Below are 19,296 nucleotides of genomic sequence, written 5' to 3'. Positions count from 1 at the left end.
CCTGATTTTTAATTTAGAGCCTTGCCTGAAAAAGTAGGACCTCAACCCAAGATGGACAACACCCAGCCCCACAGTTGCAAAACAATCAATTGAAAAGTACCAAGTTGAGCCACCCACATCCTACTTGAGGGGTAAGTAGAAGGTAGAGTAAGGGGTCCCTTGTAGGTCTCATCTTCATAGAATTTCCCCCTTCTCCAATGCAGTCAGAATGTGAGTTGCAATGGAATTCAGGACAGATGGAAGTAATTCATTCCCCCTGCAGTGTGTACTAGGGTGGGGTTTCAGCTCCACATCCATCACTGCCAGTACCTACACTGGTGGGAGATGCAGTGGTCCCCAGCAAATCCGGGGAGGCTGAGGCAGGGCCACCCAATGACTTTCCACCCCCTACTTAAGTCTACATCATAGGGTTGTGGCAAAGATGACATGGGAAAGGGGAGTGAAAGAGAAAGAACTATGCATGCCACTTTAAGCATGAAGGACGAGGTAGATTTGGCTTTCCAAACTAAACTCTTACCTACCAACATGGTAGACCAGTGAATAGTATCTGCCAGCAACATAGCAGGAGATTCATGTCTTGGTTGGTTGCAGAATGCTGTATGGGACAACTTTTGGCTCTAATCTGAAAAGGTAACTTTCTCTTTGCATCTGAAGTCGGATGCATTCAAGTATTAAATGACTTCTTACTGCCCAATCACGCCTTCGTATCCCGGTAGTTATACATACAAGCCACACAAAGTAGTAGTGCTTAATGCCAAGTTTATTTAATGCCAGTTACAGACTTTTCCCTCCCTGTAGATGGACAGGGTTACAGAGGCCTCACTGATTAAGCAGCCAGCTTTCGAGAGAACAGGATAACACAAAGCAGAACACACTTCTGGCGGACGAGGCTGCAGGAGTCGGGAGGGAACCAGCATCTCTGGATTCAGTCACTGGACTCTCCCAGGGTGAGACGATCAAAGAGGTATTCACCAAGGCCCTCTTCTTTGGCACGCACACGCTTGAGGTTGGTCACGTGGTCCCCAAGCTTCTTGATCAGTTTCACCTCCTCATCCAGGAAATGGGTCTCCAGGAAGTCACACAGCTTGGGAGGAGAGAGGAAGAGAAGGTTGGCCATAGAAAGCTGGAGCTCACAATTCAATGGGAAATCAGCCAAACTGGCCTCTGGGGGCTCAACTCGGACTAGCAGTGTTGTCTTTTAAGGTACCACAAGAACTTGTTTTTGCTGCAACAAACACGCCCTTCTGGAAATTAATGCAGGTAAGACATCTCATTATGCTTGCATATATCCCATGGCACTGGGCACAAAGAATTCAGCAGTCCAGCCATCTTTAGTCTTACAAAGAGGCAAACTGTCTAGTCCTTAAATAAACCTGTACACAAATCTAGGAAGACTTTAGATGTTTAGTATACCTGTTCAATCGACTGGTGTGGGGTAAGTACTTTGGCTCTCACCATTCACCAGAATTAAGCTAGTCTGTATAGTCAGTGGTCCCCAAGCTTGTAACACACACACAAAACAGTATACCCATTTTGAGGCCCGTTTTATGAAGTTGATTAGTGGGCACTGATAGGAAAGGCGACATGACCCCTCCAGCAAGACTTACATGGGGATCTGTGTGGCTGGTGGCAACCTTGTGCAAGTCCAGCAGAGCCTGGTTCAAATTCTTCTCCAGCTGAAGGGCCGCATCCATGGCAGCAGCTCCGTTGGTCCACTCGTCACGTTCTGGTTTCTGAAGTTAAAGGCAGAGAAGACTCATGAGAGAGCCTGCCAATTGCAGCACCTTCATGCCCAGCAGCCCTTACATCCCGTTCTGCAATGTTCTACACCTTCAGCATCAACAACCCACTAGGGCCAACAGAAATGGAGCTAAATTGGGAGCAGGGAGGACAGCATGGGAGAAGCCCAATGTTAGCAGAAGTACTTTTCCCCTGTAAGAATAAAGCCTAAAGCAGCCAAAATGCAACCCAATGAGAACTGGGCATGCTCGTTAGCAACAATGTTTTAGTGGGGGGAAAGGAGGCGAAGGAATGCCCGCCTTGAGTTTCTTTTAAGATCTTGGGTGTGGGCATGGTACCCTGAACAGGAGCACTCCTACTTTGAAGATACACTGCAACATTTAGATGTACTTGTTCTTTCTATGCACGGCTGCTAACATGAAGCTACAATATTGATGGAGCAATAAACAGGTGTACCTTAGAGAGCTTACTAGGAGTGCCAAGTTTGCCGGGGGGCCGGCATACAACGCACACTTTAAAATGCAATTCAGAGTACAAAAGCATGCCATAAACATAACAGTGTGCTATGGAAAAGCTGTTACAACACACCCAACAAGTCAAGAGGAAGCCTGAGCTTTGAAGGGGGAAAGCGGACATTATTTCTGCCACTCCCATTCCTCCTGCCCATGACTGAGGCCTTGATCCACCACCACAACACCCCTCCTGTCCAAGCCACCCGCATTCTCACTTTGACATCCTGCAGGACAACTCGGCCTCCACGGCGGTTCTGGAAGGTCAGGAGCTTCTCTGCTTGTTCGTGCTTCTCCTCAGAGAGGTGCCGGAAGAAGGATGAGAACTTGGATAAGGCCACATCATCCCGGGTGAAGTAAAAACCCTGAAAGGGAGAAAAAGAGGCAAGGGCTCAGACTCAAAGAGGAACTAGAAATGAACACAAAATGTTCCCAGTTCCAATCCAATAAATATTACTGTTTGTAGCCATAGGCCACTGAAAATACAGTAAAATGCCTATTGGCCCAGACATAAAAATGTGGGAAAATGTACACTCAAGTTTAAAAATGCAACCAGCTTTTATTTATTACTACATTATTATATTTATATCGCACCCTTCCTCCAAGAACTCAAGGTGGTCTCCCCATACCCATTCTATTCTCAAAACAATCCGGTTACCCAGTGAGCTTCGTGGCCTACGGATCTGAACCCCGGTCTCCCAGGTCCTAGTCCAACACCAACCACTATACAGTGGTACCTCGGGTTAAGAACTTAATTTGTTCTTGAGATCCGTTCTTAACCTGAAACTGTTCTTAACCTGAGGTACCACTTTAGCTAATGGGGCCTCCCGCTGCTGCTGTGCCGCCGCCACACAATTTCTGTTCTCATCCTGAAGCCATGTTCTTAACCCGAGGTACTATTTCTGGGTTAGTGGAGTCTAACCTGAAGCATATGTAACCTGAGGTACCACTGCACCAAACAAACTGGTGTCGTAATGGGAGGAGAAAATCTCCCTAGCCACTTTCTGCCCATCATTAATAATTTTACACACCTCTGCCCTGTTCCTTCCCATTAATTGCCTTTTCTCCAAACTAAAAAACTCCAAATGTTGAAATGGTTCCTCACAAAGGAACTGTTACGATTTATGAAGTGTATAGAGACCCCTCAGAGGAAGCAACATTCCTTGGCTGGAAACCAGGGCAAGTTAACTTACCTAACAAATGCAATGGCAATATTTTAGGATTTATCCAAATCTAGCTATAATTTCCCCCAGCCCAATTTAACCCACACAAGAGGAGTTCAAGAGACAGACTGGATGGCGCCTCCATTTCAGGCCTTTTAGGCAGACAGGTGGGGAGGTTAGGGTTGTTGTTTTGAAATCATTAACGCTGTATCTTCACAACGTTATTTGTTCAGACCACACCACTCAAGGGAACTTAGCAGTGGGTAAACAGGAGGGCAGCGGACTTTGCCACAGCCCACAATGGAGGGAAGGGATGAAGAAAGAAGCAGGCAGCAGACCAATGGGGAGGGAACAAAATGGAGACAGAAGCTGTACAGACGCTAGTCTCCTTTTTTAAAAAAAGCACATTCTTCCCCTCAAATACTTTTTTGGCCTCTGCTTCCCTCCTACAAACATTACTGGCATGTGGCCCCTGGAATATTGCTCTGGGGAGCACTGTGGCCCTCAGTCAGAAGATTCCCCCCCCTAGATCTCGAGGACAGCGGAGGGAGCTAAGATGTTGACATGAAAAAAATATGTCCCACGCAATCATGGCTGCCAGGTCCACTCTACTCCTATTTTGCAAGACGCAACAGCTAGACCGGGAGATTTAGGAACAAGGAGACCCAGGCGCCTGCCTGCTCCATCTCTTTCAAGGGCAGGCAAGATACAGACATAGCCAATGAGAATCCAAACAGCCACTACCAACCATCAGACAAAGACAGCTTTCTGCACTGAGGTGAAGTAGCAACACTGGGAAGAAAGCAACAGGGGGGAGATTTTTTTGGAAAATGCCCTTCTCTTTTATAACCCAAAAAATGATGCACTATTTAGAAAAGACTGTGCTGTTGGAAGGCAAACGCCCATTAATCAGTCAATAGCTGGAAAGATTAAGCTATCAGATTTCCCTGACTGGAAAGGTAATTCACCTGAAACCCCTAAGTGCTGAATTCCCCTAAAGAGGGACCCTTTTATTGTTTAGAATTTTTGAGAGAAAAGCCACCCTCAATAGGTTTAGAGCTTAAAAAACCAAGCCCCTGCTCTATCCATTGTCATCCTTGCACCCTGTAAGATGCTTTGGGACTACAATTCCTTTTTACAACTGTGCTCGCTGGGGCTGATGGGAGTTGTAGTCCAAATCTCCCGGAGGGCACCTGGCTGGCATCCAGCGGACTAGAAGATGCTGCGAGAGAGCAACACACCCTTACCAGAAAGGAAAACCGCACCTGCTGAATTTCTACCTGCCACGTACCCGTGGAAAAGCAAAACGGAGCATTAATCGCATGCCCAATGCACATGAGAGACCAAAAAGATTAGCAACAGATTATTAAAAGCCGTGGCTTCGCCTCCTCCCCTCCCCCTCTGGACGCTCACCAGGGACAGGTAGTTGTAGCTGGCATGGAGAAACTGGTTGACCAAGCGGTTCACTCCGGCTTCGCTCTGGGCGTCGTAGTTCTGGCGGACCTGGGAACTCATGGTGCAAATCGGCGACTGGACTGGCTGGCTTACGGATGAAGATGATGGGGCGGCGGCCGCGATCCTGCTCCGTTCAAGCACTGTTGAAGCAAGAGCAAAGGAGCGAAGGCCAGGAAAAGGAGCGATCTGAGCTGGGTGCGCCCGGACAGGGGCTTTTATAGGCAGCCCGGGAGGCTCTTCCAGGGACCTCCCTCCGCGAGGAGCGCAAAGGCTCCGCCCCGTTTGCTCGCTGATAGGGAAGCAGCTGAGGCTTTCTGGCTTCGGCAAGGGGATTGAAATAAGTCCGATTTTTAAAGGGGAGGGGGGAAAGTTCCACGGGTTCTCAACGATCTGCAGCCCTTGAAGGTGTTACCAAGGGACAAGGTGCCTTTGCGTTGCAATAAAATCTTTACATGCAAAAAAGAAAATGTAATGCCCAGAGATACAGCTATAGGTGCAGTGCTTTTTTTCTTTAAACATGTTTAGGGGTACTCTCATTTTGACTCAAGAAAATCACCATTTTATAGTTCAAATCGGGGGAAAGAAATACAGTAAATGGACAAAAGTATAAAGATTCACAAAATGTTTAGGGGTATGTGTATACCTGCGTCCCCCCCCCCCGAAAAAAGCACTGTATAGTGTGTTAAAAAATCCTTTGTGATTAAAAAAATCCTGTGTGTTAAAAAATCCTTTGTGGTTTGCTGGCTCGGAAAGCAAATGCTACTGAATTTCTCTAGGTGGGGTTTTCTCCCATCTACAGAATTAACCCTATGCATGTCTACCCAGATGTAAAGTTCAGTGGGGTTTGATCCTAGGTAAGTGTGTAGATAAAGTTTGCTACCTTAAGGAGTTTGCAGCTTTAAATTCCTTGTCTGCATTTTTACACCTGTTGTGGCCAAAATGGGATGACACAATAGGTGACCAGACTCCGCCTCAAGAAGCCCAGAGGAAGGAGCTGTGTTCTCAACTGCTGCAGGATCAGGCCCATGGCTTTAGGGTGATCCCTGATCCTGTATTTGTGCTGGATGCAGAAGTTGGCACGAGAAGCTTCAGCTGGTACCACTAGCTAAGACTGCCTCCTGATAAAATCTGATCTTGCCACATTTGTTTGTGCCACTGAGAGGTCCAGATTAGACTGCTGTAAGTTGCTCTATACAGGGCTGCCTTGAAAAGCATTCAGAAACTTACAACTTGTGTGAAATGTCGCTACCATTTTGTTGACAGGGGCTATATTTTTTTGTTGGAATAGAAATGGTTGCCAATCTGTGTCAAGGCTCAGTTAAAAGGGCTGGTTTTAAAGCGCTAAAAAAAGCCTTGACATTTTGCCTTCTTCCATATATTCCTGTGCTTGACATCTGGAATCTTGCTCCAGATCCCTCAATTATATGAGGTATTGATGGGCGAGTCCTTTTCTGCAGTGGCCCCTCACCTTGAGAGGCCCAAAAACGATGGCTTTTTTAAGGCATTTGGTCAAAGCATGGCTGTTCAATAATGTGTTTGGATGACTGTCTCCTGGCCTTTTTAAAAAAGGGGGGAGGGTTGTTTAATGATGTGATTTTTGTAATTTTATTAAAGTCAATGCTGCTTTGTAAGCTGCCTTGAGTTCCCCTGGTGAAAAAAGCAGGCATCTATAGTTTGAATAAATTAATAAATAAGATGACTGGCTGCAAGCATTTCAATGAACCAAATCATTTCAATGATTTTTTCTCATCCTAATGCAGTACTCTCTCCCCATTACACCAGATAGGAGATGGTGATAGGTTGAAACACCCCTCTTAATGGAAGAAAGTGGAGATGAGTCTCTTTTACAGTGAAATCCTTTGCCCACATACTTGGGAGTAAGTCCAATTTAACTAAGTGGGACTGACTGCTGAGTAGATAGGATTGCATATTTTTTTTTAAACATACAATTCCTAACTGTTTTCCCTCCAAACAGATACACTGAGCCTTTGGGCAGAAGCACATTTCAACAGACACAGCTTTCCCCTTCCTAGAGTCCCACAGTGGGGGGGGGGGGGCAAGGGGGCAAGAGAAGCTGTACCTGTTGAATATCTGCTCTCTTTTTAAGGTACAAAGGCAGGGAAGTGGGGGACAACAAACCTAGTTTAGAACATGACCTGCAGGGAAAGAAAAGTTTAAAAAGTAATGGGACTAGCAAGCATGTTTGGGGATGAAGAAGGTGGCCAGGATCACTTCTCTCGGGTTCTGCAAAAGAGGCCCATCGACCTATGGATTAGAGAGAAGCTAGGATGCGGGTGGCGCTGTGGTCTAAACCACAGAAGGTCGGTGGTTCAAAATCCCGAGACAGGGTGAGCTCCCGTTGCTTGGTTCCTGCTCCTGCCCACCTAGCAGTTCGAAAGCATATCAAGTGCAAGTAGATAAATAGGTACCGCTCCAGAGGGAAGGTAAACGGCATTTCTGTGTACTGCTCTGGTTCGCCAGAAGCAGCTTAATCATGCTGGCCACATGACCCGGAAGCTGTCTGCGGACATATGTGGGCTCCCTCGGCCTATAGGGCGAGATGAGCATGCAACCCCAGAGTCGTCCATGACTGGACCAAACTGTCAGGGGTAGTACATAACAGGTACCTTTACCTTGGACTGTAAACACACCAGACATTTAAAGCACCCCCCCCCCGCATGAAGAATCCTGGGAACTGTAGTTTGCTGAGAGTGCTGGGAATTGGAGCGCTTTGAGGGTTAAGCTACAGTTCCCAGGGTTCTTTGGGGGAAGGCAGGTGGATGTGGCCTAGGACAGCCAAGGTCTCTAGAGCTGGGGTAGGGAACCTTTGGTCCTCCAGATGTTGCAGAACTTTGTGTAGTTCAACAACATGTGGAGGGCCAAATGTTCCCTGCACCTCCTCTAGAGGGATAAATTCATGGGGGTTTTAAAAAGAAGAAGTAAACACTTTCTATCCCTTCTTCCCTCATGAACATGACTCAGCAGAAACACTTCCTCCAGAACACTGACACAGGGGGCGGGGAGAAAACTCAGGATGATTCAGCAAAAAAAGTGTCTTTCACTTCCCTTTCCTCCCCCCCTCCCCTTTGTTATTGTTCTCAAGCTGGAGGCCTTGAGGCTGTTCTGTCTATCCACCGCTGCCCCCTGAAAATAACTAGCTAGCAATGTGTGGGTTGCAGCAGCCAGGAGACAGAGATCTTGTAATTCCAGCAAAATGAGAATCCTCTTTTTCAGGCCCATTTGCCATGGAAGCTTCATGTTGTTGTTCGTGTTTTCAAAATTATACTGGGTAGTTTTGAGTCAATCGGGCACGCGAGGCCCATACAATTTGTAGCAAAAGATTAGGAAATTATCCCAGGCATTCCTGCTGAGATGACATGACTGATAATTAGCTATCCACACATGCCTTAAAAACAACCCACCCTAAGCGCAGATACAGAGATACCCCTTCAATTTCACACCGCATCCAGTTTTGGACATTGTGATCAAAATTGGTGGGCTGTATTCATTGTTCTACCCAAGTAGACCCATTGTAACGAATAAACCTAAGTTAGTCATTTTAATGAACTTCAGTGAGTCTACTCTGGGTAGGAGTAGCACTGTCTGCAACGCTTGGCACACCCTTGTGTTCAGCTGTTTGCAATATTTATCACAGGTGTTTTTGAAGAATTCAGAATACAACACTTGATGAGGACATACATTTTATTGGATAGTTCTCTCTACAGCTTCTGTCAAACAAGGCTTTTCCGTCCATTTGAACCAACCCGGTCCTGGTTCTCTCTGCATCCCTATGACGTGTCGTCTTGGCTTCAGCTTTGTCATTGTCATGAAAACAAGTTGGAAGGGGAATCAGAAGTGGGGCAGACGTGAGGAGCTCAGCAGTGCAGTGCGGATCTTGCTGTTGGTCATGACCCCATGACATGTTTAACTGCATGATGCTGGGAAACAGGGACCGAAACTGTATGAGGAAGCTGGGCGTGTGATGGGATGGGTCTTAAAACTGGCCTAAAGTGGGGTAGTAAAGGTGAAGGCGAGGGAGGATCTCATCTGTCTGTCTTGCTTCTCTATCTGCCTCTCATAAGGAGTGCAGGATGTGCAGAATTTCTGCAAAGGTCAGCTTTGTGGGGCGGCGGCACGTGATAGCAGAATGCGTTGTGGTGACAAATAGCGAAAGAGGAAGCTTAGAAGCCAAAAGATCTCTGGTGAGAAAATTGTTATTTAGCTAGTTTTTGCTTCAAACCGCTAAAGATGGTCTCCCCGTTCCCAAAAGTATCGCTACAGATCTGGGGTAACAGAGTTTGCGGGTGTAAAAGCACCCATAACTACTAGAGTTAGTGACTGTTAGAAACCAATAAAGGGGTAGAATTCAGCTGATTTCGGAAGCATTGAACGGAAGTTTCCAGGCCAGTGGAAAAATACAGGATATGCTCCCTTTCCAGACCAGGGCCTCGCCTGGGATAAAAGTCGCTAAGAATGACCACAACTGCTTGAAGCAAGTCATTCACACATCAACAAAAAGGTGATGTCACATAGGAAAAATGTGCCCTTTTATAAAGCAGAGCTCTGGAGGAGTGAGGGGGGTAGGCAGGCAGAAGGGAAGGCATTGTGTTTTGGGCAAGGTGTTCTGCGAACAAGAAGGAAGAAGTGGGGAGAAGTCTGTGGGGGGCACTGGAGGGCAGGTGCCATGAGGGCTGGCTGGAGGCAAGCTGCGGCAGAGGCACAGAGATGGTGCTTAGAAAGCCTCTGAGTGCCATCCTCTTTCTGCTGTGAAGGACAATCCCTTCTTGAGACGCAAGTGCACTAAACTCTGCACTCCCTCCATCTGCACCCAGGTTGTAAATATGTGTCAATAAACCATTTTTCTTAAGAACACGACAGTCTTGGCCATGTATCGTTTCCCAATGGAAACACGAACCCTGGGTGAGCGCCTGGGACTCCCTGGGATTTTGCTCCTGCTTGGCAGAGATTTGGGGAGGATCGGAACCTTTGTAACATTATGGTTTGCTAGATTCAGGTTGCTCTGATGCAGTCGAGAAAAAAATAAAAATAATAGTCCAGTAGCACCTTAGGGACCAACTAAGTTTGTTCTAGGTATAAGCTTTCGGAAAGCTTATACCTAAAAAAAACTTAGTTGGTCTCTAAGGTGCTACTATGGGATGCGGGTGGCTCTGTGGGTTAAACCACAGAGCCTAGGGCTTGACGCTGAAGGTCGGTGGTTCAAATCCCCACGGCAGAATGAGCTCCCGCTGCTCGGTCCCTACTCCTGCCCACCTAGCAGTTCAAAAGGACATCAAAGTGCAAGTAGATAAATAGGTACCGCTCTGGTGGGAAGGTAAACGGTGTTTCCGTGCGCTGCTCTGGTTCGCCAGAAGTGGCTTAGTCATGCTGGCCACATGACCCGGAAGCTGTACGCCGGCTCCCTCGGCCAATAAAGTGAGATGAGCGCCGCAACCCCAGAGTCGGTCACGAATGGACCTAATGGTCAGGGGTCCCTTTACCTTTAAGGTGCTACTGGACTATTTATTATTATTTTTTATTATGGTTTGTTGTTCATCTCCCTCTCTCTGTAATTCCTGACAAAATACGAGCCTGACAAAATACAAAATAAGACAGAAAGTGCAGCAAAACAATCCAAATAAGCAACCATTTGTTATGTTATAATAAAACACCGTTTGTATTTTATACATAAGAACACATTCCTGAACGCTGTCTGTTCCCGTCCCCACCAATCTGGACAGTGTGAAGCTTGCTAAAGCAGGCAAAGAACAGGGGAAGTCTCACACACTTGTCTTATTTTCAGACTTTGGCGGAAATTCCCCAACAACCCTACCTGTGGTTATTTTGAGACTCCACCAGCATGATATTTATCTCATCTGCACTCAGCTTGGCTTCCTCTGTGCTGGAAACCAACAAAGTAAAATACTCTGTTTAAAAAGTGTATGCTGAACTATACCTGGGATCCCTTTCACCAGCCCCTTCTCGGATTGGCCCTCCAGCAAAACCAGCTGCAAACCAAAAGGCTGTGTATGCACTATCTCTCAGAAGCACATTCAGAGCACATTCTTCCCCTCAAAGAATTCTGGACACTGTAGTTTACCCCTCAGAGAGTTACAATTTCCAGCAACCCTGAACTACAGTGCTAAATAGTTTTTTTTTTTACAAGCCTTGTTCTCAAGGTAAGACTGCAGCTCGCTGGGTCTCCCAAATTGCTTCCTTTTTTAGTGACAATGGCGTACATGTGTTTAACATCATTTTCCCCATTGAAATCACTCCCCCCCAAACTGCAAATTTGATTTTTGATTATTCCACTTATTGAAAAAAGGGAAGCAGCATTTTCAGGCATTGAATTCAATGGCAACTATGCTTCATGGCCCTTACTTCCCCTATGATCTCCCCCAGTATCATAGTTTAGATTGTAAGCCCCTTGGGCCAGAGACCTGCTCTCTTGTACACAACAAAGCTCCGTGTGCATTGACAATGCTATTCAACAATCAATAAGAGGGATAAGACCTTGCCATCAGGCAAGGCCTCCTTCCACCTGCCTTGCCCCACCCTCCAGCCCTGGGTCTCCTCATAAGGAAGCTGTGCCTGGAGGAAGAACTGTGAGGGGAGAGACTCCATCAGGCAAGGCCTCCTTCCACCTGCCTTGCCCCACCCTCTGCTTCTCAATGTGTATTGTATTGTTTTATGTACTGTGGCTTGCTGTTGTTTTATTGATTATAGTTTAGATATCATTGTAACTGTTGAATGGATTTCTGTTTAACTTTTTATACTATTCTAATTGATTGTTGAATGTTACTTTTTTGATGTAGGCTGCCTATTTTAAAGCTACGTTTTATTATCACATTTTTGTATTGCATTAGATTGTTATAAGATGTACATTTTTTGTTTCTTCAGCTTGTAAACCGCCTTGAGTATTGTAAGATAGAAAGGCGGTATACAAATACGGTTTAACCCACAGCGCCACCTGCGTCCCCCTGGCTCAGGTTGTATATATGTGTAAATAAACCAAATATCATAAAGACATCACAGGCTCATTGTCCAAAAGCAAACCCAAACCCTGGGTGAGAGCTTGGAACCCTGGGATGTCGCAGCACTCAAGAGATTGGGGTGGGGCACGATAACTCAAGCATTTACTTTGTGTTTGTTCATGGAGTTCAGCGAGTCTGCGTATCAATAACAGGAAGGAAAGTTCAGAGAAAACTGGCTGAGCTCTCCTTCATTTATTGATCAAAGTTCTTTGAGAAAATAAAATAAAAAGGGTGACTTTAGATTCACACACACTTTTACAGGCTGCGATGGAAGGATAACAAAGGGAGGAGCTGGGGAGACTGGCAGTTGTCCAAAGTGACAATAGAACGTTGTTCCTGAGCTGAAGGAGGCCACGAATACAATGCACGCTGCTCAAGGACTAATTCTAGGGACTATCTATATTGATGAAAGCCCTGCTTTTTCTCACACTTGAGTTCTGTCTTGTGGTTGCAGGACTAAAGGCAAGACCAAGTAGTTAAGAGCAGGTCTGCTTCTTGCCCCAATGCAGCATTTTCTTCCCCAGTAGGAGTGAATGGCAGCAATTAATTTATAAGGGAGTCCTCTTGGAATGGGCGCAGTTCCCTGTATCGGATCAGCCACCTATCACTCCTGCAGGAACTTGACAAGTTTGTCTTCCCTAGCAGCCACCCAGGGTCTCCTGAAGAGAGGCCTCTCACATCACTGGCTACCTGATCCTGGAGATGCCAGGGACAGTACTGGGGACCTTCTGCACTCAAAGCATGTGCTCTGCCACTAAGCCATGGGCCTCTCCCAAGCACTGCCTTTTAAGGAGGAGGCGGCAGCAGTAGCAGCGGTGAAGACAAAACCTTTCCTAGGCCCCTTACAATGGCTGGTCTGATGGGGACTGTCGTCCCATAAACTTTTTTTTCTAGCTGGGCTCCCTCCCGTTATTTGAGTCACTGGGGGCGGAAGAGAAAGAGGCAGTGGACTCCAGGGAGAAGACATTAGCATCCCACAGCCTCCCTTTTTGCTATTTAAGAGAGATGCCACATTTTCTGCTGAGTGCTGGCAAATCCAGTTTTAAAACACATGCCTGATACCCCTACATACAAGTTTGTCCCTTACATCTGTGTCAGTGTGTGGAGGAATCAGTGTGTCAGTGGTATTTTGATTCTGATGGAAGCCAGTTATTTAACACACACACACGGAAGGGGGGGAACTTTCAATTTACGCAACTGTCCAAGGAAAGCCAACGTTGCTTTCAAGCTATGAGCTGCAGGAGGCTTCAGACGTAGGGTAAGAGGCTCTGCGGCTAGCAATAGCAGAGCCCTTATCTCTCAACACAGCTGTGGGTGGAGTGATTTGGGTATATGTTTGTTATTTTTAAGAACAGCATAGTTTGCCTCTGTTCCTCCATACAAGCAAGAAAGCCAAGCTCCACTTCAAAGGTATTCACAGTTGCTTGAATTTGCAGTCTTGGGCAATAATGAGGATGTAAGATAAGTGCAGTTTGCCTCTTTGTAAACAAAACGTAAGTATAGGCTGTTCTGCTTGCAATATCCCAGAAAGGCACTTGGAGAAACTCAGAAATAAGATGCTGCACAGGTAAGGTTGATGCCTAACCAACTAGTTCAGCAGTATAACATTTTTATAAATAATTTAACTGATTCGTGTGCTTGGCCTATGGTCCTTTTATTATTATGTTATTAATTATTTGAATCCTCTTTAAACTTATTTGGGAGTCACTTCTCAGGCTTACTTCTGAGGAGACCTACACACCACGGGGATGGGGGAACCTGTAGCCCTGCAGATGTTGCTGGACTACAACTGCCATTGCCCTTGACCATTGGCTCCCGTGGCTGGGGATGACATGGGAGATGGGAGTCCATAACATGGGAGATGGGAGATTTGGAAGGCAGCAGTTTTCTCCACCATTGCTGGTACAAGATTGAAGTGCCTTGCTGCGGAAGGGGAGAGGAGCTTCCCCTCCCGTTTCAGAGCAATGTGGAATTAAATCTACGGCAAATGGAAACAGGGCAGGTTTTTAATCTAGGTAAATTAATTAGGAACAAAGGTTTCCTGCATTTCAGGGGGTTGGACTAGATCAGGGCTTCCAAACTTGGGTCTCCAGCTGTTTTTGGACTACAGTTCCCATCATCCCTGACCACTGGGTCCTGCTAGCTAGGGACGATGGGACTTGTAGTCCAAAAACAGCTGGAGACCCAATTTTGGGAGATCCTGGATGAGATGGCCCTCACGGTCTCTTCCAACTCTACAATTCTATGAGTTTTGGCCCTGGCTCCATCCGCCATCAGCATGTGGCCCCGGACAAATTATGCCCAAGGGAAAACGGCCCTTGAAAGGGGGGGGGGGGAGTTGGCTCCCTAAGACAAGAGTGTTTGCCTTTCAGCAGTGACAATACCCCTTGTTTGGACATTGCAAACCTCCCCCCTTAAAACCCCAGAAAAACCACAAGGCGAGTTTAAACGGGTGAACCCTTGTTTATTGGAAGCATGCCAACTGAGTGGTGGCAGGTACAGCCCCCCTTGAGTGGGGCCTGGCCAGAGTGACGGAGGTGGGTCTTGCTTCTGTGGGTTCACGGAAGGGGTATTGCGCTCTTGGGGACGAGGGAGGGAGAGGGAATCAGCTGCTGCTCTCTCCCAGGGTGTGCTTGTCAAAGAGGTATTCGCCAAGACCTCCCTGGGATGCCCCCAGCCGCCGGAGGTTGGTGACGTGGTCGCCCAGGACTTTGATAGCTTTCACTTGCTCGTCAAGGTAGTGAGTTTCCAGGAAGTCACAGAACTGTAGAGATAGAGAGAAGAAGAAGACATGGTGAAATGCTTGGTTAGGCAGGTCTACTATCGAAGATTTGGGACAACACCCAGAGCACTTCCAATAAACTCTCCCCCCAACTGTTTACTTCTGAAGCTGTCTCTTCTAGCGTAGGGTTCACCTTGGATCAGTGGCAATCGGACGTTCAAGTTCTGCTATTTTATTTTTTTAAAAGGTATGGCAGTTTTATTTCAGGACTACACTTAATAACAGGGAAGGGGGCCCGTAGTCCTCCGGGTATTGCAGGACTCCCACCCTTCCCGATCATTGGGCCATGCTGACTGAGGTTCACGGGGCTTGGGAATCAAATGACTTTTGGAGAGCCGTCCTTGCTTAAACACATTGCAAAGGATTTCCCCCCCTGTTTCTCTGCATTCTGCCTCCTGCCCCACATGATGTGAACAGCAGCTTTTCCGTAGATTTATGGGTGCTGCAGCTGCTACAAGTATTTCTGCCCAGGAGGGTAGCAGGAAGACCTATTAGGGTCTTGGCGTAACATCTCACAGAATCAGAGGCAGGATGCAGAGATGGCTGGACCACTGATAAAACAGTGAAGCAACATTGTGCAAATCCAGCAACTTACCAGTACCTCTCAGGCAAAGTAGGTAAAAGGCATATGTGCAAGGATAGTAACGGTTCAAGACAGGACTCCTAAGCCTATCAGCACCCCATGGATACTCACATGTGGGTCTCCCTGGCTGCTTGCCAGTTGGTGAAGATCCAGGAGGGCCTTGTTCACGTTCTTTTCCAGCTGAAGGGCTGCCTCCATGGCATCAAGAGTTGTACCCCAAGCATCCTTTTCTGGCTTCTGTAGAGACAGAAAACAAATATAAAATTATAGAGTTCCATAACAAACTGGCTTTTGAAGACTGGCTGCTGCTATTTCTGGGACAGTGGCTTCCCCAAGGCAAGAGGCAGAATTCGAACCCAGGGTCAACATGCTACTTTTGCCCAGCTCACATAGAAGGGTTTGAGGTCCTAACAGGCCTCAAGACAGAACCACCACCTGGGAAGTCCTGCAGTCGTTGCTCTCGGCATCTCTGGCTAGAAACAGGGCACCCCACCAGATTTGTACCTTGATGTCCTGCAGGAGGACCCGACCACCACGCTGGCTCTGGAACTTCAGCAGCTTCTCAGCATGCTCCCGCTCCTCGTGGGACTGCGAGCGGAAAAAGGCAGCCACGTGTCGCAGGGCAACGTCATCCCGGTCGAAGTAGGAAGACTGGAGAAAGGGAACAGGAGGAGACGCTGGGTTACGTTGGGGAGAACCTAGCCAGACTGCGGACAAGTGAGCAGATGAAACAGACCTTCAGATCTGGGGAAGTGTTGTGGGCAGGGAAGGAGGAGGCCTGGTCTGTTAAGAGAAGGAATTGTTCCCACAATGTCTCAGAAGCTTGCAAGTTCTGTAAAAGAACAACCACCTGAAGTTCTGGGAAGCAGGGGAAAACCCTCAAGTTCTTCTGCATAAGTTGTCTTCTGTATACCCAAGCTGGCCTCAACATTTAGGGTTGCTGGCTCCAAGCTGCATAACACTCTTCTAGCCGAGATTCAGCAAGCACCCTCACTTTCGACTTTCTTACAGACTTCTTTATGCCAACAGGTCTCTGCAGTTGTTTAAAATTTCCACGAGTAGCCAATCTTTTATTAATGATTCTTTTGTACTGCTTTTAATTGTTGTTTTATGTTTTCATATTGCCGTGCACCGCCTTGAAGATTTACGAGAGGGCGGTATACAAATACTTTTACTTTGTAAAAAAACAAAACTCTTGAGACAATGAAAGTCCACGCCACTACAAAATATCTCCCATTTAGCCACGTGCCGAGACTACAGAGAAGACACTTGTCTGCAGTTTGCTACCAGGCACAAGCAGAGCAGGACAGGGGGCCCCTCCAGACATCCCTTTCCGTTGTGCCTTCATGATGATTTCACAGTTCTGCAGAAGGCGCCTCTGACACATGAGAAAACAGGAGGTGCTGTGCAAGTTTGTGTTGTTGTTTTTTAACCTCTTTCTCTCTCTCTCTCATACACACAGAATTTAACTGCATCAGCCCAGAAATTTATTTGCAAAAAAACGTTTTCTCCTGTTGCAGGAAGAGAGATGGGGATAACTGGCGAATCTCCTAAGGCTACAAAAAGAAAAGAAGAAGAAGAAGAAGAAGAAGAAGAAGAAGAAGGAGGAGGAGGAGGAGGAGGAGGAGGAGGAGGAGGAGGAGGAGGAGGAGGAGGAATGGATATCCCCATACAAGAGACGCAACATATGACAAACATGAATTGGCAAAAAGGCTGTAAACAGTCACCAAAAAAACAACAACCCCTAATTATGCTTTTAAAAAAATATATATTAATGGGCAGGGATCCACAAATCCTGCATGCCTAGTATTGCAGAGAAATGAGTGAGTGTGGGAGAGGGATATGGAAAAACGTGAACAAGAACACACAAGTTTTGAATGGAGAATCTGTACTTCTTCCAAGTCTGGAAGGTATCCAGGGGATAAACACTATTTTGAAGGGGGAGAAGGAGGAGGAGAGACTCACTGAATGGAGCCCATTGGTGTTAGGGGAGGAGAGGCAAGTCTCCTGTGTGGACTAACCTCAAACTGTATGCAGATTGTAAAGCAACTGAACTGACCAACCAACCCGCAAAGCAACAGGACACAGTTAGGGAGGAAAAACCCAACCCACATATAATGGGGGAAGGAAATGTATAAAGAGCCATGGGGCAAGTAGGGGGACACTGAGCAGAGTGACCTGGGTGCAAGAGGCTCCCCTCTTAAAAATAAAGTATATGGGGGATGGAACCTGCAGGAGCCCAAGGGGGCAGAGTTCTGGTGAAAGTTAGGCAAGGCGCCCTTGATGAAAGACTGCTAGCATCACTCTCTCTCACACAGTCCATTTCCCAGAGAGACATCAAGGTGTGGGCATCAGAAGTTACAGAAAGAAACAGTTGTTAACAGAAGCCAAAGCAAAACAAGAATAACAGCACACACACCCCTTTCCATCTTCCTATACTGGAAGTGGGTCAAGTAGAGAGAAGGTGCTATTCGGTCTGGGAAGAAGAGAGAATAACTGTCATGGGATGTTCTTTTTAATCACCCCACCCTAGAAGCTTATCTCTGCCTCCCACTTGTTGATCCACCCAAGACTGGGCTTGAACACACCATGGGCAACTGGGGAGGGGAGGATGGAGAATGCAAGAATGGTGTTTTATGCCAAAGAGAGAGGCAAGGCTGTGTAGGCAGGCTGATCAGCAACTATGGGATGCCAAGCACCACCGCCATGACCCCTAGGCCTAAGAGAGAGAGAAAGAGAGAGAGAGAGAGAAAGAAAGAAAGAAAGAAAGAGTGTGTATAAGTATTTTTGCAGCGTAGCAAGAGGACAATGACCAAGACTAGGGGAAGCACTAAAAAGGAAGTGAAAGAGTGTTCGTTTGAAAACAAAGGGAAGGAAGCAAGCAGAGGCAGCCAGAACTCTCAAGACAAAGTCTCTCTCCTTGTTCTTGCTGCTGCTCTTCCCCTTGCAAGGAAACAAAAGTGATGAAAATGGAGATTCCTAATAAGGGAGAAGAGAGCATGGTGTTCCTGGGCTCTTCTCCGGCCCCGTTCAAACCCGCTACCTAGCCATGAAGCTCTCTGGGCGACTTCAGGCCCTGAGCCACCACCTCTTAGGGTTGCTGTGAGCTTCCAACGGGAAGGTGGGTGGGTGGAAGACCATGCCTGCTGCTACCTTGAACTCTTTAGAACAAACGTGGGACTGAAAGAACGCGGGGCAAGTGGAATTGGTGTCCTCCGGGGTTCTCTAGCCACGCTCCCTTTTCCCCAGGGAACAGGGCCAACTGATCACAGAATTGTGGAGTTGGAAGGGGCTCCCAGAGTCATCTAGTCCAACCCCCTGGCCATGCAGGAATGAGGCTGTGACCCGGGGGCTCTGCACCCCAATATACCACCACCACGTCGCCGACACACCCTGACCCCTTGCTCACCATGGACAGATAGACGTAGCTGGCGTACAGCTCCATGTTGACCATGCGGTTGACGGCGGCTTCGCAGTCGCGGTGGTAGTTCTGGCGGACCTGGGACTCCATGGCGGCGGGTCGGCTGCAAGGCGTGGGTCTCTCTTCGCTGGCTGGGGAGCTGCTGGCAACTGGTCTCTCCGCGGGTCAACTCAAGCAAGGATAGCAGAAGAAGCAAAAGGGAGTCTCCTTTTTTTTTGTTTGGCTGTTTTGTTTGCTGAAGAGGGAAAAGAGGGAAAAAAGAAAAAGAGGCTGGTGGTGGAACCAGTTCCGTTCAAACACTGTTGAAGCAAGAACCGAGCTCTGCGGGGACAAAGGGATCGCGGGCGCTTTTATAAGGCCGCCGGGCAGCGAGAGGGACGTGCGCAGCCACCAATGACCGGCCCTTCAGCGCACGCCGAGGCCGAGTGTTTGCGAAAGGCGGAGTCTGGGCAAGGGGGAACCCAGGCGTCCGAGCGCGCGGCCCTCCCTCCCTGCCTGGCGCACGTGACGGGCTCGGCTTCTCCTCCGCCCCAGCCGAGAAGGGCGCGCTATCTTTGTGCACACCCCGCATGGAAAAAGACCACGTCGTATTGTAGTTGCTTTGCGCCCGCT

At 47.5% G+C, this 19,296-nt stretch overlaps 1 protein-coding gene across 1 annotated transcript; it reads right to left on the bottom strand.

Annotated features, from left to right (window-relative positions):
• Positions 1-742: 742 nt before the first annotated feature.
• On the bottom strand, positions 743-19,076 carry LOC310691576 (uncharacterized protein). Its single transcript, XM_083471436.1, has 8 exons — positions 18,673-19,076; positions 15,768-15,914; positions 15,375-15,500; positions 14,506-14,662; positions 4,826-5,265; positions 2,468-2,614; positions 1,608-1,733; positions 743-1,084 (listed from the first exon to the last, which is right to left on the bottom strand). The coding sequence occupies exons 1-8, from the start codon at positions 18,772-18,774 to the stop codon at positions 926-928; spliced, it is 1,404 nt and encodes a 467-aa protein (XP_083327562.1). The 5' UTR covers positions 18,775-19,076; the 3' UTR covers positions 743-925.
• Positions 19,077-19,296: the final 220 nt, after the last annotated feature.

This window comes from Podarcis liolepis (genome assembly GCF_965112155.1).
Source record: "Podarcis liolepis genome assembly, chromosome: 13".
In the NCBI taxonomy this organism is placed as follows: domain Eukaryota; kingdom Metazoa; phylum Chordata; class Lepidosauria; order Squamata; family Lacertidae; genus Podarcis; species Podarcis liolepis.
This window is presented reverse-complemented; position numbering and strand designations above follow the sequence as displayed.

Bases quoted from the DNA above. Each gene is read 5' to 3' on its own strand.
- LOC310691576 (XM_083471436.1), bottom strand. From the start codon at position 18,774: ATGGAGTCCCAGGTCCGCCAGAACTACCACCGCGACTGCGAAGCCGCC. The intron at 5,266-14,505 runs GATTCCCTCTCC...AACACCTTCAAG, and splicing joins CCTGGGAGAGAGCAGCAGCT to GGCTGCAGATCGTTGAGAAC. The intron at 2,615-4,825 runs GTGAGCGTCCAG...TCTCCCTTTCAG, and splicing joins GCTACAACTACCTGTCCCTG to GGTTTTTACTTCACCCGGGA.